This window comes from Brassica napus, chromosome A5 (genome assembly GCF_020379485.1).
Source record: "Brassica napus cultivar Da-Ae chromosome A5, Da-Ae, whole genome shotgun sequence".
NCBI classification, from domain to species: Eukaryota; Viridiplantae; Streptophyta; class Magnoliopsida; order Brassicales; family Brassicaceae; genus Brassica; species Brassica napus.
The window spans coordinates 28405968-28421644 of record NC_063438.1 but is presented as its reverse complement, the minus strand read 5'-3'; the positions used below and the strand labels follow the sequence as shown (position 1 = coordinate 28421644).

General features: G+C 37.2%; 5 protein-coding genes across 8 annotated transcripts; 1 reads left to right on the top strand and 4 right to left on the bottom strand.

Annotated features, from left to right (window-relative positions):
• Nucleotides 1-157: 157 nt before the first annotated feature.
• LOC106416599 (protein TRI1-like) lies at nt 158-1324 on the bottom strand. The gene is made up of 2 exons (XM_013857520.3): nt 934-1324; nt 158-467 (listed from the first exon to the last, which is right to left on the bottom strand). Exons 1-2 carry the CDS (start codon nt 1267-1269, stop codon nt 342-344), a joined length of 462 nt encoding a protein of 153 aa, XP_013712974.2. The 5' UTR covers nt 1270-1324; the 3' UTR covers nt 158-341.
• Nucleotides 1325-1827: 503 nt separating this feature from the next.
• Nucleotides 1828-2859, bottom strand: LOC125609169 (ribosomal protein S2, mitochondrial-like). Its single transcript, XM_048780241.1, has one exon. It carries the CDS (start codon nt 2720-2722, stop codon nt 2099-2101), a length of 624 nt encoding a protein of 207 aa, XP_048636198.1. The 5' UTR covers nt 2723-2859; the 3' UTR covers nt 1828-2098.
• A 670-nt stretch (nt 2860-3529) lies between these two features.
• Nucleotides 3530-5994, top strand: LOC106416538 (ELMO domain-containing protein A). Of its 3 annotated transcripts, none has more exons than XM_013857455.3 (10): nt 3530-3648; nt 4178-4354; nt 4436-4538; nt 4625-4728; nt 4816-4884; nt 4972-5087; nt 5166-5220; nt 5333-5453; nt 5535-5677; nt 5758-5994. In XM_013857455.3, the coding sequence occupies exons 2-10, from the start codon at nt 4211-4213 to the stop codon at nt 5857-5859; spliced, it is 957 nt and encodes a 318-aa protein (XP_013712909.2). In that variant the 5' UTR covers nt 3530-3648; nt 4178-4210; the 3' UTR covers nt 5860-5994. The 3 variants fall into 3 exon arrangements, with proteins under 3 accessions (XP_013712909.2, XP_048636197.1, XP_013712910.2); XM_048780240.1 differs by lacking the exon at nt 3530-3648 and adding an exon at nt 3673-3862; XM_013857456.3 differs by lacking the exon at nt 3530-3648 and adding an exon at nt 3734-3957.
• Nucleotides 5927-8852, bottom strand: LOC106416537 (protein DETOXIFICATION 24). 2 transcript variants are annotated; one of them, XM_013857452.3, is made up of 9 exons: nt 8718-8852; nt 8040-8349; nt 7389-7930; nt 7128-7214; nt 6982-7038; nt 6637-6875; nt 6432-6550; nt 6249-6335; nt 5927-6169 (listed from the first exon to the last, which is right to left on the bottom strand). In XM_013857452.3, exons 2-9 carry the CDS (start codon nt 8316-8318, stop codon nt 6080-6082), a joined length of 1500 nt encoding a protein of 499 aa, XP_013712906.2. In that variant the 5' UTR covers nt 8319-8349; nt 8718-8852; the 3' UTR covers nt 5927-6079. The 2 variants fall into 2 exon arrangements, with proteins under 2 accessions (XP_013712906.2, XP_013712907.2); XM_013857453.3 differs by lacking the exon at nt 8718-8852 and adding an exon at nt 8577-8705.
• Nucleotides 8853-10586: 1734 nt separating this feature from the next.
• Nucleotides 10587-12861, bottom strand: LOC125609168 (probable arabinosyltransferase ARAD1). The gene is made up of 3 exons (XM_048780239.1): nt 11881-12861; nt 11355-11645; nt 10587-11223 (listed from the first exon to the last, which is right to left on the bottom strand). The coding sequence occupies exons 1-3, from the start codon at nt 12577-12579 to the stop codon at nt 10705-10707; spliced, it is 1509 nt and encodes a 502-aa protein (XP_048636196.1). The 5' UTR covers nt 12580-12861; the 3' UTR covers nt 10587-10704.
• Nucleotides 12862-15677: the final 2816 nt, after the last annotated feature.

Sequence of the window (15677 nt, the reverse complement as noted above, 5' to 3'; positions counted from 1 at the left end):
GAGAAAATTGTTAATTAATGGTTCATTAATGTTTTATTCCAGAAAAAAAAATCTGAAAACGAATTATTATCACATAGAAATTAATATAATTTTTTAGAGCCAATGTTTGTACTAATTCTATAATTTGTGATCGAATGGTAAGTAAATGGAATGTTAATAAAAATGAAGTAGTTGATTACTTGATTAAGATAAATAGTTTGCAAACTTGATGTCAAGACACTTTCTTCACAAGTCAAACCATGTTTACAATCGTTTTAAACAGGTACCAAAAGAGTTAATAGATTATTTGACAACGTTAAGAACGAGAACAAGAGCTTCTTCCTTCCGTGTTGAGCTAAGAGTCAAGCAGTCTTCACAAAGTGAGTGGACAAGAGCTTGGTGACCTCCAGAAACCCGACTTTGTCTTTCCCTTCGAAAATTTGCTTCAGCTTCTCATCGCAGAAGATCTCCCTCTTGTCAGCAGGATTCTGTTACAAAACAACATTCACCACAATACTTCAGAAAGAATCATTGTGATTAATTGGTGCTTCTCTAACAACCTCATTCACATTTACCCCTAAAAGATTGTTTTCCTTGCTATTTTTAGGTTCGTAAAGCAAAAAAAGACAAAGGTTTTGAAGACTTCAACCATCTCTCCCAGACAAAGATATAACAATGAAGTTGTCGCAACGACACATAAACCAAACTGAGAGCAAATAAGATATAAGTGTAAAGACTCTAAGCAAAGTTTACTTTCTGCGACATTAGTAGATAATAATAGACTCGAGAAATAAACTACTTTTTCGGCAGAACAACAAGACACAACCAGGGATAAAACAGAGAGAGCTTTTGAGATCTGAAAAGCACAAGTGAACCACACCAAATCAAACTTCTACATGCAAGATCCAAACTTTACACACACAAAATGCAGAGGAAAAGGAGAAAAGAGTAAACCTGAAGATCGTGGGACTTGACATAGGTCCAAACCTCTTTGACGGCGTCAGTACGTGTGGTTTCACCGGTACCAAGGAAGTGAGCGAGAGCTGGAGAGACAGGGGTCGCCTTGAAGATCCCGGTAGTCCTCGGCGTCTTCTTCGTCAGAGAGTCTGGTTTCGACTTTGGCTTAGGTTTCGCCTTCGGTTTCGCCGCCGACTTCTTGGCGCCTCCAGCTGCGACAGTGCTTACACTCCTCGAAGAAGAGAGCACAGAAGAGGTGGCGGCGGCTCGAGATGCAGGAGCTAGAAGCGATCTGCATCCCCTGAAAAAAACCCTAGCTGCAACGGAAGACATCTCTCGCTAATTTCAAGTGACAGAGTGGGGACAGAGTGTCTGTGTGTGATGTCGGAGAATTTATTGAAGAAAGTGTTTGGGGGAAAAAGGTTTGACCTTTGACTCTTCCACGTGACGCTTTCTAAAGTATGAAACTTGGCCTCTTTGATACCAAAGATTTAAACTTTCAAATTCAGGGGGAAAGTTCTCAACTTCTTCTCGAGTCACATCTCTTCTTCTGTGAGCTTAAATCACGAGTTCAGGGACGATTGGAATAAGTATGGGCCTCTTGGAGTCTCTGATGTCAATGGATCATGGAGAAGTAATGGGTGGTGTGGGAAAATCTACGGTTGCTATCTCTCATGTACAATTCAAGCTCACTCTTTCATAGACAATATCAAGGAATCATAGAACATATATGGTAACAGAGATTGTCTACCTGATGAGTCTTATCCTAAGCAATAACCAACCTCCCAGTACACTCTCTAACTATCAATATATATAAACTCTCTGTACAGCTCTCTATAATAGTTGTAACTGTATAAAGAATCAAGTTGTTAGTTAGTTACAGAAGATAGCTGATGTAAAGCTCTATATAAACACTTGTAAAATCATTTGAGTAAAGATTAACACTAACACTGCAAAACAAGGAGTTGCAGAGGGAATAAGCTAAATACAAAACTTCCTAGACCAATCCTAACATGTCTCTTACAAATAATCTATATAGCATTCCCAAGAAATGAACAATCTTTCAGCAAAATCATTCAAATGTGAGAACTTCAAATTCTGAAGAACACTTATTCAATACTAAAAAAAAAAGTTTCAAACTTTGTTACTCATAACCAATCAATCAAGCAGTGATCCCCATCTTCATCTGCTCCGCCACAAAGCACTTAGTAATCACATTACAAAACAAATACACAAACTTCACCGAGTCACGCGCAGGCACAGGATACGTAATCTTCTCAAAAAACTCCAACGGCACATTCGGATCAACAATCGCCACCACGGGAATCTGAAGCTTCGCCGCCTCCAACACCACCGAGCTCTTCCTCTCGGCATCAAACACCACAACGCAATCAGGCATCGTCGTGGGCCCGAAGCAGAGCTTCTTGTGCCTGGACCGAAACTTCTTGGGGCTGTAGCTGTTCGTCAGGAACCCTCCCATCTTCCAGAGGTTCGTCGAGCGGTTGTGGTTGTACGCGTCGCCCTGGATGCGGCGCGAGGTGAGCTCGACGATCTCGTCGAAGAGCGGGTTCGTGTTGACGAAGAAGATGTTCCCCTTGGTGCGGGCGAGGTTGGCGACGAAGCTCGCGGCGCTGCGGAGGCAGATCAGGGTTTTGTCGGAGTCGATGATGGTCATCCCGTTGCGGGTCCCGTAGGCGTATTGCTTGAAATGGTGCTCGGCCGCGCGGCGGCCGAGGTGGGAGCCGGTGTTTAGGAGCTTCTGGATTACCGCGGCGTGGAGCGTCATTGGTTTGATCGGAGAAAGGTGCCGGAGAGAGAGAGGTTTCTAGGGGTTTGTTTAATCACGGATTGGATTAGATCTGGTGAAGAAATGATGAACGAAGGCCTGGGCATTCGGTTTTCGGATCGGATTCGGGTCCGGTCATATCAGTTCAGATTTTTCAAGTCTTAAATATTTATATCTAATAGAGTAATTAGAAACTATCAGTTCGAGTTTGGTTCGGATCACGGTTTAGATATTAGATAATTGGATCCAATAGGATAATTAGAGTTTATCGATTCGGATTCGATTCTGTTCTGGATCGGATTTAGTCGGGGTTCGACGTATCCTGCTCAAAAATACCTTAAACATACGGAACATATCTGAAAATATTTAAATTCTCAAAAAATATAAAAAATTTTGAACTAAAATCTGACCAAAAAATATAAAAATATTCAAAATTTTATCTGATTATCCGAATTATATTTTTTAAAATCTAAATTTTTACCTGAAATCCAAAATCAGACCCGAAAACCAAATCTGAAAATAGAAAATTACTCATAATACCAAATTTTTATAAAACATCCATATGTACCTATATAAATTTTTGGGTTGTTTGGGTATCCCCATTCGGATCCAATAGGATAAAAAAATCGATTCTGATCGGTTTTAGGTTAGATTTTTCGGGTTGGGTTTTGGTCGGGTTTTTAAATCCGGATAAAATGTTCAGGCCTAACGTTGGGCCGGGTCGGGTAAATATTATCAGGCTCATTTTGGTCTATCGATGTATTAGACCGGACATTTAAACCGGAGAAATTAAATACCAAAAGAAAATAGAATTTGTGGAAATTCTTGTGCCGTTGCCGGAGACTGTTTCCATTGGGTTTGCGTGAGCTTATTCCTACCTTTCTCACCAAGGAAGCTCTCATCTTTCACTTGAGATCGCGTTCCCTGTAAGCTAACCTATCAAACCCATTTTCCGGAATTGTATATTGTTCTTCTTTCAATCTTATCTTAGATTCTTACAAATTTTGGATAAAGCTTTCTGATTTGAGGTTAAAAGGTCGAATCTGAATTTGGGGGTTTCTCTGTTATCTTTCGGCATCTCCGTTGTGATTGAAAATTGAGCTCTGTTTTTGATGTTTCGAGTATTGTAACGATTCAATGGTTGGTGACTTTTTGTGCAGTTGCATTGCTAGATCGAAAAGGTCCCTTGTTGAATTAGTCTCACGTGTTTTGGTTTCCGTTTGAAGCTTATTAGGGTTCGTTTTCTCCGATTGATCTCTGTTTTGCTCTCTTCTGTTCTGTGATCTTGTCTTTATAGTATGATTAGGGTCTAATGTGGAAAAAGTCCAAGACTTTAACAATTTGAAAGGCTTTTTTTTTCTGCTGCATTATGGTTCAGACAGTCTCAAATTTTCATGTTTTTTTTGTTTTGCTTTGTTGTGTTTGCTTGGTCTGATTTATGTTTTTTTTATGCAGGGGCTTATTCGCTTCTGTGTGTTGGTTTACAAGATGGCATCTGCGACTCTTAGGAGACGGCTTCATCACGGGGATGTAGATGGGAGAAAGTACGAACGTTATGATGCAGCAGACTCCGAAACTTTAAGCGAGCCCTTGTTGAGAAGTAGTAGCGATAGTAAAGATGCGTACAATGAGGTTAGTGTTTTTCTTTTTCTTTCCAAAGAGAGATGAGAGGAACCCTTTTATTCATTATCATCATTCTGTGATGTGTCTTAGGAGCTTACTCTGGAGGATATCTGGGAAGAAGAACGGAAGAGACAGCAAGTTCACTGGACATTAATCTTTTCTCAGTTGATTGCACAATGGGCTCAGTGGATAGGTTTGGTTTGTTGTCTTGTTTACTATTACTCATTGATTGTTTCAAAAAGGGATTATCACATATCAACTTGTTTCGTGGTTTTGCAGCCAAAGTTGTCTTTGGATCTGGATCGCTCTTTGGGAAGTTCCTTTCTCTGTCTCACATAGGTTCTGGTGGAAGGCATTTGCCACCTCCTCTTAGTATGTTGCAGGTATATTTAAAGCATCTATCTTATCTTGTGACAACCATGTATCAAATGATATGTTTAAGAGAAGTATAATTGATTACCTCTTAATAGGAAGAAAGGCTGAGAAACATTAAGAGAAGAATAGAAATACCGTTTGATGGATCTCGAATGGAGCACCAAGTAAGTGTTCTCAGGACTCTCTGTTTGCTATCTTAACTCCACATATCAAAAGTCTTGTCGAGATTTATGTAATTGCGTGATTTACAGGATGCACTTAGACAACTATGGAGGTTATCATATCCACAAAGGGAGCTACCACCTCTTAAATCTGAACTCTGGAAGGAGATGGGATGGCAAGGAACAGACCCTTCAACAGATTTTCGGTATACAATTTTGTAGATTTGGATCTTCTTCATCACTAGTCATTTTACTGATGATGAGTTTCATAAATTGGTTTGTAGAGGTGGAGGGTATATATCATTGGAGAATCTAATCTTCTTTGCAAAGACCTATCCGGTTTGTGATGTTTCCCCCATTCACATATACATCTTTGATGGTCTCATGCCTCTTTTGAAAGTATAGAGATTCAAGATGATTCTAACTAGAGTCTTTCCTTTCATCATGACAGGAAGCATTCCATAGACTGTTACATAAACAAGATGGAACAAGAGCCGAATGGGAATATCCTTTCGCAGTCGCTGGCATCAATATCTCATTCATGCTGGCACAAATGTTAGATCTCCAATCAGGTAAAATGCTCAAGAAACCAAGTTTAAAACATGATCAAGCTCCATAACTTCCCGTTGAAATATGTTTGTGCTTCTTTACAGGTAAACCATCAACGATAGCTGGGATAAAGTTCTTGGAGTTTCTGGAGGAAGACGAAATGGCGTTTGATGATCTTTACTGTGTAGCTTTCCAAATGATGGATGCACAATGGCTTGCCAAACGAGCTTCTTACATGGAATTCAATGTAACTTGAACCAAACTTGATTACAATTTTGGATTTTTCGGTTTGGCTATCTGTTAACCGGTTTTATCTTTCTTTGGCAGGACGTTCTGAAATCAACGAGAGCACAGTTGGAGCATGAGCTGCCCCTGGAGGATGTTTCCAGCATTAAAGATTTGCTTGCTTTCAAACTATTGTCCAAATAATATTTTTTCTTCTTTTGTATCTACTTTAGATTTTCCTGTAATTTCCATCTGTGTTTATACAATAATTTGAGAAATTCAGTGTAATGAATAATCAGTTTTTGCTGAAATTGCTTGGCAAATTATTATTTTTTCTAACTGATAGCAACGAGAGTTGCATTATTAGCCCCCAAAAATATTCACATATTACATTTGAAAAGGGAACAACGTTATACAACACTTCTCACTTCCTCTCATCAACTATTTTAGGATTCGACTCTTCATGAGATGGCTTCAGGCTCCACGCTTTCATACGTTCGCTTGTCTTTTTAACCTACAAAAACAAAATATTCCTAGAATTTATACATATATTTGTCTCCACTTCAAGGAAGATAACAAATGTAATTGCTAACCTCTAACTCCCAGTCAGTTTTGTAAATGATATAACACAATATCGCTGTTTGGATCGCAATACCAGCCAACATTCCAGACCATAGTCCCTACATATCAGACACAATGAAATGTATTTAGTAATATACTTTTCTTACAGTATATTCTAATTAGTACTAAGCAAGATTAAGGAAGAGAGAAGTTACCTTAACACCGAGATGGAAAACACAAGTAAGGATGAGACCTAAAGGAATACCAACTCCATAATATGAAACTAAGTTCACAACTGCCACTATACTCTGCATCCCTGCTCCTACTGCCACACCTGTTTTTTTTTTTAATAATCACCATTTTCATTAGTTACTAGGAATGTAAACAGTCAAATCTACATATAAATATAGTTATCTTGACCTGAGAGTATAGGTTGAATGCTGTTGAGCAAGATTGATACAGCAAGGATCATCGATAGATCATCCACTGCTTTCGAAACTTCTTTGCTATTAGTAAATAAATACGATATCTGACCGCTAAACGCTAAACATAGAACAGAGAATATCACTCCCATTATTGTTGATACTGTGAGTATCACTCTGATAGAGAATCTCACTGCAGCTGCGTCTCCTTTCCCCAACTCATTAGCCACTCGGACGCTATGATATCATTAATTACATATGTGCACAAGAAAACTATTACCTATCATTTAATATAGACTGAAGATTATTATATTTAGATATATAATAAACTTGTGAGCATTACCATGCCGCACCCAAGAAGCCTAGGCATATGTTGAGTTCCCATGTATATATGTATTGGCTGCAAATTTTCAAGATTATTTTACTTTAAATAATTTATCTTCTTGAATAAAATTCAGATATAAATGGCTAGGAAGATTTTGAATTTACCATATTGAGAAAGCAGAGATTGCTGTATTAGCATCTTTTGTATAACCAGCCATTAAGACAAGGATGCTCAGGTACCAATACTCTAAGCTGTTGGGAAATAAAAGAAAACAAATGATTAGAAGCATTAACATTTCCATAACATTTGGTATCTATATTGTTCATAAATATATTCATAACATTTGTATTCTATAAAAAATAATTAAGTTGTTCATAAATATATATAAAATATATACATATATATACTAAAATCTTAGTAACTACCAGATCATGAAGCCTGAAGAAATGGAGAGCTTGAGCATAGGAACCAGGTCAGCAAAAGCCGCAGTGCTAAATCCAGTCCAAGTGAACGGACACCACCCACCAAAAACGTACACAAACTCAGCTAACACCAAAGACCACGAGCTCACATTAAGCCCGAGGAGCGCACCACCAATCCCCATCCCCATAAAACGCACGCACCACCACGTGACCAGGATGTCAAGAGCCAATGACAAGGTCGAGAGAACGCCTACAATAGCGTTCTTCATTTGTGCTTGGAGATACATTTGCATAGTCATGGTAAAGATCAAGCTGTAGACATAAGGGATCATCCAAGGGTATATCTCATCAACGGTCCTAGTGATCGCAACATTCTGGCCTAATAGACGGAGAATCGGACCAGCGAATATAATAAACGGTAGGAACAAAGTGGTCACGGCTATGTCAACAATCCATGAACGTTGTAGATATATCCCCATCGTGTGGTACTGTTCTGCACCGTATGCTTGCCCGCATAAGGTCTCCGTTGCACTTGACATACCGCCCTATGTATATTAACACCCCAAAGACTAAAAAGACTATTTCTATTTTAATAACTATAACTAGTTCTTTTTTTCATATCAAAATGTTGAATAAACAAGCAGTATTGTATACCATTAAACCGTAGAGAAAGCGGATGAATGTGCTTTGAAGTAGAGCGTAAGCAGCTAGACCCAACTTAGAGGAGTGACCGATGAAGGCTTGAGCCACAATGATACTACCAAAGGAAGTCATGCGGAACAAAGAGGAAGGTAATGCTATTCTCCACATTTTGCTTACTTCGCTCCAAACCTTTGCTCTCAGATAGAGACTCTCTATACTGTTGCTTTGGCGATCCTTAGCATCTGATCCTACACGTAGTAGCCTCTCCTCCATTTCTCCTTGAGTGCTCATGTTTTGTTGTTTCCTTCTTTGGATCTTTAATCTGAAATAATCAATACAAAGACAATTACTTGTTTTGGACAAAAGAAAACAATTACTATAATCGATCAGAAACGTATAAAATAATGCAAGTTTATGTTGAGTTTAAACTACAATCCTCGAGTATAAATTCAATGATATCGAACTAGCTACCAAACGTTTCTTCAAACTCATCTCTAGCTCGGAAATTAGTATATAGTATATAGTATGAAGTATTGAGTGAGAAATTACTTCAGTTCAAGAGAGAATACAGAAACGTCAAGAAAAGCATAGAAGACAGAGAAACAGAGCTCGGTGAAATGTTCAACAAACTAAAAAAAAAATCACAGAAAATAATGAAGAAATGAAAACAGACTGGAGACGGATATTTACCTTTATCTCTTTTTAGGAGAATATGCCAGAATAGAACTGAAACTTCTAGATATCTATTCGCATAGACATATAGAGACAGAAACGAGTATAGTTGACTTACGTATCTGTTTACATATAACTCGTATGTGAACAAGAGTAAAAACCGACTTTGTCAACCTGTCGGTGTATTATTAGATATATACACAAATTAGTTATCTTCCTCTAAATTTGAATATCCCACATATGCATAGTTCTTAGTTATATAACGCAATGTCAAATCTTCTTAATCCTCTAAGTGCCATTTTAATATGAAACCAACGTCCTACATATGCGTAGTCATTAGTTATTATGACATAATACCAAAACTTATAACCTTCTAATTGGATTTTTCACATTAATCTGAAAATGTCATACATCTTTTGGGAAATTAGATAATTATTAACCAATTTCGAAATTAAATTAGATTTTCTGATCTTAACAAGCGGAAATTAGAAAAGGGGTTTGTAACCAGCTCCCCCCTGGTTATAGGGTCCAATCATATTAGTTGTTCGTGCGGGATGCAATCCAGGCCATTCGATCATTAGGTAAGAGTTTTTGCCGGCACCGTTCGATCGTTAGGTATTATCTTCTTCTGCTGTTACCATAGAGAAAAAACTTTCTTTTTTTTCCGAACCCCATAATACCTTTTTGTTTCATGCTAAAACCTAAAACAATCAAATAATAACATGGAGATAAGTGAAAACGGATTAATATAACAAACCAAGTGATCCCGTAGTGAAGCAGTTGAGTTGAAGTGGTGAAAAATTTACCATGTAGATGTAGATCGGATACTACCAATAATTATAGATTTTTACTATTAGTTTTCCATTAAGTCACTATATATAGTTTGAATAGAAAGAAAAAAAATTGTTTGTTATAGCAAAAGTATTTACATCTCTAATAAGTCTCTATTTACTTAGTGAACAAGTACAGACTTGCATGTTGGTTTCTACGATTTCGACCTAAACGGATAAAATGGTGGGACCTAGGGAGACTCCACGTTATGCAAGTATGGAGACAGACACGCAGACACAATCCATGCAGCGATCTTCCATGTGTTATCTCTTGTCCCTTTGAAAATGCATTCCGCATTCGTGTCTCTCTCCTTCTTGAATGAACCAAAATAAATATCTTTCTTCTTTGTAGGGAAACCTATCTTTTCTTTTCATCATTTTTGATTTACTATTAGTAACTCTTTAATAATTTTTTGTTTATGGCTGTATCGAACTTTTGTCTATTTAGTTCGTTGGCCTTATGCATGCAGCCCACAAGTCTCACCCTATTTTAATTGTTTGTTTCTTCTGATTAGCTCTCTCATAAGTACACTTTTATCCAGTTTCCTCTTAGTTAGTGGCAGTCAAAACTTGATCATATAGTCTAATATAGATATGTATGTGCGTAAACATATCTTTGATCAACCTAAAAAGTGGGTTTCAATGCCCATACTTTACATTGTTCAGCCATAAACTTATGTGATTTCACTTCTATTTTATAAGTGAGAGAGAAAGAGAAGACTAGGGCAACATGGTCTCTGATCTTCTCTACACTACACAATCTTTGAAAAAAACAATGTTTGATCTCGTGACATATGTATCTCTCAAGGTCTGTGTCAGCTCTAACCACATGGCCTTCCCATAACCTGTAAAGGCCTAGGCCTGTAAAATTACCGCAATAGGAAGTTGAAACTTCTGGATGAAAAAAGAAAACAAACATCATATATTGTAATGTATGTCTTCTTTTATATCTTCAAAAGATTGTAAGCCAATGATATACCTAGTTATGTAACTAATAACTAATAACTAATGAATAAAGATGTAACTTATGTCACAAGGTAGGTCTAAACAATAACAATTAGCGAAACTGATTTTTGATCTTGAGCAACATGAGAAGAATATTTTAGAATGGTAAAAGATAGTGTACCGATGGTGCTAGGTTGAACTAAAACTATATTTCATTCTATTTCTACACATCAAATCAAAAAAGGCCTTGTAAACCTCTGGAACCTATGAACCTTCATCTTCACCAATGGAGCTTTCCTCGCCACAGCTTTCCAAATCATCTGAACTCCATAATCTCCATCATCATCCTTAGCCGGAAAACGCAAATCAAAGTATCTCTCAACCTCCTTCAACCTCCGCCACATCTTGTTCCACTCTTCTCTCCCAATACTCCTCACAAGACCCAACAAAAACCCTTTCTTCAAAGCATCTGATGCTCGGACAAAGATGCAGAACTCGTTGTAGTTGAGAACATCCTCGTAAGGTAACTCAATGTCATCGCTGATGATAACCGGAATACAATGACTAGCTATGGCGTCAAAGAGACGGTTAGAAGACGGAGTATCTCCGGCGATGTTGAGACAGAACTTAGATGATCTCATTCCTACTCCCGCTTTGCTTATGCCGTGGTTTTGTACACTTCCAAAGGAGAAGTGAACGTCTTTTTCTTCTTTCAGAAGGTAATATAACTCTTGTCTCACGAATCCACCCTACAAGATTGTTACTTAGGGTTAGTCTAGGTTTTGAAATAAATATTACTTGTGTGGCAAGCAAGCCACTCACAGGTTTATTGTTACTTAGGGTTAAATAAGTATTACTTGTGTAGCAAGCAAGCACTCACAGCTTTACGGTAGATGGCTCCTTGGAAGTAGAGTAAGACCTTACGTGAAGCAAAGCCTGACGTGTCATTAGCGTACGATGGGACAAGGTGTTTGTATGGAGCTACGATGTCTTTATCAACATTAGCCACACGTGGCGAGTATCTACCGAAGTCAGCGACCACAAACATAGCTGGATATAGCTTATGTCTCGCCGTGGACATGCTATTAGGATGGTGCGCCATTATTACATGATCCTTCCCTCCTGAGATCTTCCACTCCTTTTGTGCCGTCACGAACTTCACCAACTTGTCCTGTCATAGTAAAGATCTAAATAAGAAAAATAAACACAAAGGTTTGGTTCTAGGATTTGGAATCCGAGCTAGCTGAATGCACTGGGGATATGAGTCGAGCGAAACTAGTTAAGAAACTTATAAATAGGGTGATTATGTTCGAGTCGGGTTGTAATCAGCTCTGTATTCCCGGGTTTCGGGTTGAATTAATAAAATTTAATTAATGAAAAAAAGGTTTGGTTGTGAATGTAGTAACCTGTAGTTCTCTGTCTCGGCTCAGCTTCTGCTTTTGGGTAACCTTAGAGAATCTGTTGTAGCTCAATGAGGAGAAGAATGGCACGAAGACTACATCAGCTTCGGTATAGTTCTTTACACGTATCGCAGCACGAGAGGTTCTAGAGTCTTCTGGAAGCTCGGAGAATAGAAGATCTAATGTCAGCCAATACTCAACACTGTGCTGCAAGTTAAGCCCACCAGGATGGTGAGGAACATTGACTCTAACGTCAGGCCAAACGACGCCGTTTCTCTCAGGCTTCCAACCTAATAACCCAAAGTGAAACTCTGGACTCATATCATACATGTAGACTTTCAATGGCCTTGGAGAAGGAGGAGAAACCTTCTGGCTGCATGAGAGGGTTTGTACAACTTCCTCTGTTTTTGCTCCTCTACTGTTTTTAGGATTTGGCAATTCGGCGTCGTTTTGTTGGGGAGACTTCTCTGAGTTCTTGATGATTATGAGAGGGGAATCAGTAGGTCCTGAGACTGAGATGTGATCAAGAACTCGGTTGGGGTTTGTGGAAGAAAGGATCAAGAACCAAGAGAGGACGGAGAGGATCGATATCAACAAGAAGATCATCGATATTCTGGTGACGAACATTCGGTGATACCGTGTGTTTGGTCTCTCAACCATCTCTGGTAATCTAAAACAAGAGACTGGAGACACAGACTTCTTCATAGAAACTATCAAGGAGAAGAATCATATATCAAGAATCTGAAGAAAAAATAATAAGATGGAACAGATTCATAGAAGAAGAATAAAGATTGTGTAAATCCAAAACCCAGGAGAGAAAATCTCTGTTAAGAAGTGAGATTTGTTAGAGTGATGAGAAGTTTTATTTTTTGAGGTAGATGAGAAACGATGAAAACGCCGAAGAGACAGTATACAACACGCTCTTTGTTTCTCTCTCCCTCGCTCGCTCGCTTGTGTAGGAAGGAACTGAGTCGTCGACGTTGATCTTTAGACGCGGGGCAATTAAAACCACACAATTTAATTGCCAACAAAATTATTCTATAGAAAATCATGTAATCTAATCCAATGAAGATATAAACTCCATTAAAATATGACGTTATTCAAAAAGATATATATTACTAGTTTGGGACCAATCATTTTTAAAGAAATAAATTTTCAAAATAGTATAATATTTTTTTTTTCAAATTTGCTTAAATTAGTATCAAATTTGTGGACAGTTAATGGTAGTCGTAATTTTAGTAAATGGTCAAAATGTTATTAGTGGTTTAGTTTGACTGAAGATAAAAACGTAATGATGGAATTTTTTTACCCAGAGTATATACTCACAAATTTCAAACTTTGTTTGGGTAAATTTTATATATGAACTTAAAATAGTATTAAAATATATTATTGCCTCCTCTGATTATCGTAGATAACGTAACGTTAGTGGTGGTTACTAATGAGTAATTAATCGTTAAATTGATATTTGACTCAAAATATATACTTATATAATCTGATGAAGAGTACACATATTAATTATGTAAATTAAATGGGCAAATCACACCGTCGGTTGGTCTGTCAAGGTTTACGTGGGGTGAAACCTGACAGCTCTTTCTGAAATTGATTTTTAACAATGTTGCGTGTGGCCTAATCAAATCGATATTAATTTCAAAACTTTAACTACTGAAAAAACTCTCACAATTAGCACAAAAATTTTGAGATCCGAAGACTTGGGAATCGTGGAAATTCTTCAACAAATACCTAAATATAAATATTAAACCGAACCTTGGATTGACAAAACCTAAACAACGATCTAATTTTGAATCAAACAAAATAGTTCTTTGATTGTATTCTTAAATATTTTGACACAAATAAATGATTAGATGACTTGCCACGTTGATTCTAAATGAAGAACGAGCCAACACATACCGAACCTACAATAATTGGGCTACATTATTCTGGCCTAACATTAAAAGCCCAAATACGATATCTGACACTACAAAATTAACTTGGGTTACGTTACGTCTTGTTGTCATTGGGGTTGATTTAGGTTTCATGTTTGTAAGCTTAGCATGAGTTCGTTTACGCTACTAGTATAACATGTACCTGAGTCGGATGTACCAGACTTTGAAAGAAGCAGAGAAACCTCGTAGACTACACTGGAAAGATGCATACAAAACTTTAGGTTTGTGCAAGATTTATAAGGTGCACCTATTATAAATGGTTTGGGGGAGTTGAGATTCCAGGGAAGTCGAAGAGGTCATGAGGTAGCCATAATGGTCACCGGAGACGGCGATGATAGGCATAGGATATGTGGGAAGCTTCGAATGCAAAAGGTAGAGTCTCCTGAATATAATATAGTAGTAGTAGACAAGAAAAAAGGGTCGGTAAAAGTAAGGTTTATTAATAATCCACATGGTAGCCAATAGGAAACTGTGAGTGAGTGAGTTTGAATGGATCCATATGGTAAGTCCCAGATACATATGCTTTTGAGTTCGGAATTCAAGAATTAACCAAACATGCGTCTTCTACTCAGTGGCTACAGTGGTCGGTCTTGTCGCCTAGTGGCTTTATTTTATTATATTTTTGTATAAGGTTCAAAATCATTTTAAAAATAAAATTTATATTCAGTTTTCTACCCAATATAATAATCCCTATGTTTCAAAATATATGAAATTTTAAGATTGTGCACAACTATTAAGAAATTGTTTTTTATTTTAAAAATATCATTAAAATATAAATTAAAAGTTATTCAACCAATCACAAAACATATTACAAAATATCATTGATTACACAGTTTTTGATAAAGTGAAAAAATGCATTGATATATGAAAACATCATCTATTTTGAAACATCAAAAACTTACTAAAACATCATCTATTTTGAAACGGAGTTTTTTTTATAACCGAGTGTCCTGACTCAACTGTGGTGGTTCGGCTAAAAACCGAAGCGAGCAAGAATACTGTCAAAGCGTCACCATGTGGCTCACCGTTAACGGTCTTCGGTCTCGGACGTTGAAAAATCTGCATGTAAATTTTCCAGTGGCCGGATTTCGAACCCAGATGGCAAAACTCACAACCGTGAGTCTTTTACCACCAGAACTAGAAGTCCCGGTTTCTACCCAATATATAATATTTTGTTAGTTTATAAAATTTTTCAGTTTGTCTATGTAGAGTTTTGATTCTCGAATATGTATAGGTTTTGTCCTTAGAATTATTGAGTGAATATTCAATACTTGTAAACTTTCACTTGATGTTTACAAGGTCAGATCTAATGGGCAGAATTTGGATTTACCAAAAAAATATTTGTCTTCGCTATTGGTTATTAATATCTTGCTTCGAGTTGTTAATTAAGGTTTGTGTTCCAGAGAGCAGGAATCGACAAGAATAGATTTTCTGACGAACCCCAGCTGTGTTATGCTCTTCCATTTTTTTCTTTATATCTATTCAATCAAAACAAAAGTATACCAAATTATAATGTATGGACAGTGCAATTTCTGAATTCCATTTAAAATTAAATCACCAAGCGTTGTATTAATTCCTTTATGACCAAAGCTAATTTTATACCCATTTTGCATAGCCAATGTTCATTAGATATATGTGAGCCATCTTGTTTGTAAAATTTTCGATTTGTATCTTTTTATTTTATATGGTTATGTAGGTTGATATATATATGCATTTTGAGCTAATTAATTACTTGTTTTGTAGACAATTTGTTATTATAGTTTTAACGTGTGGCTTACAGTATTATAGTTTCATAATAGAAACGAGACTTAGGACATATATAAGCAGAGCCGTCTAATAGTATGTGCAAGTGAAGCGGTC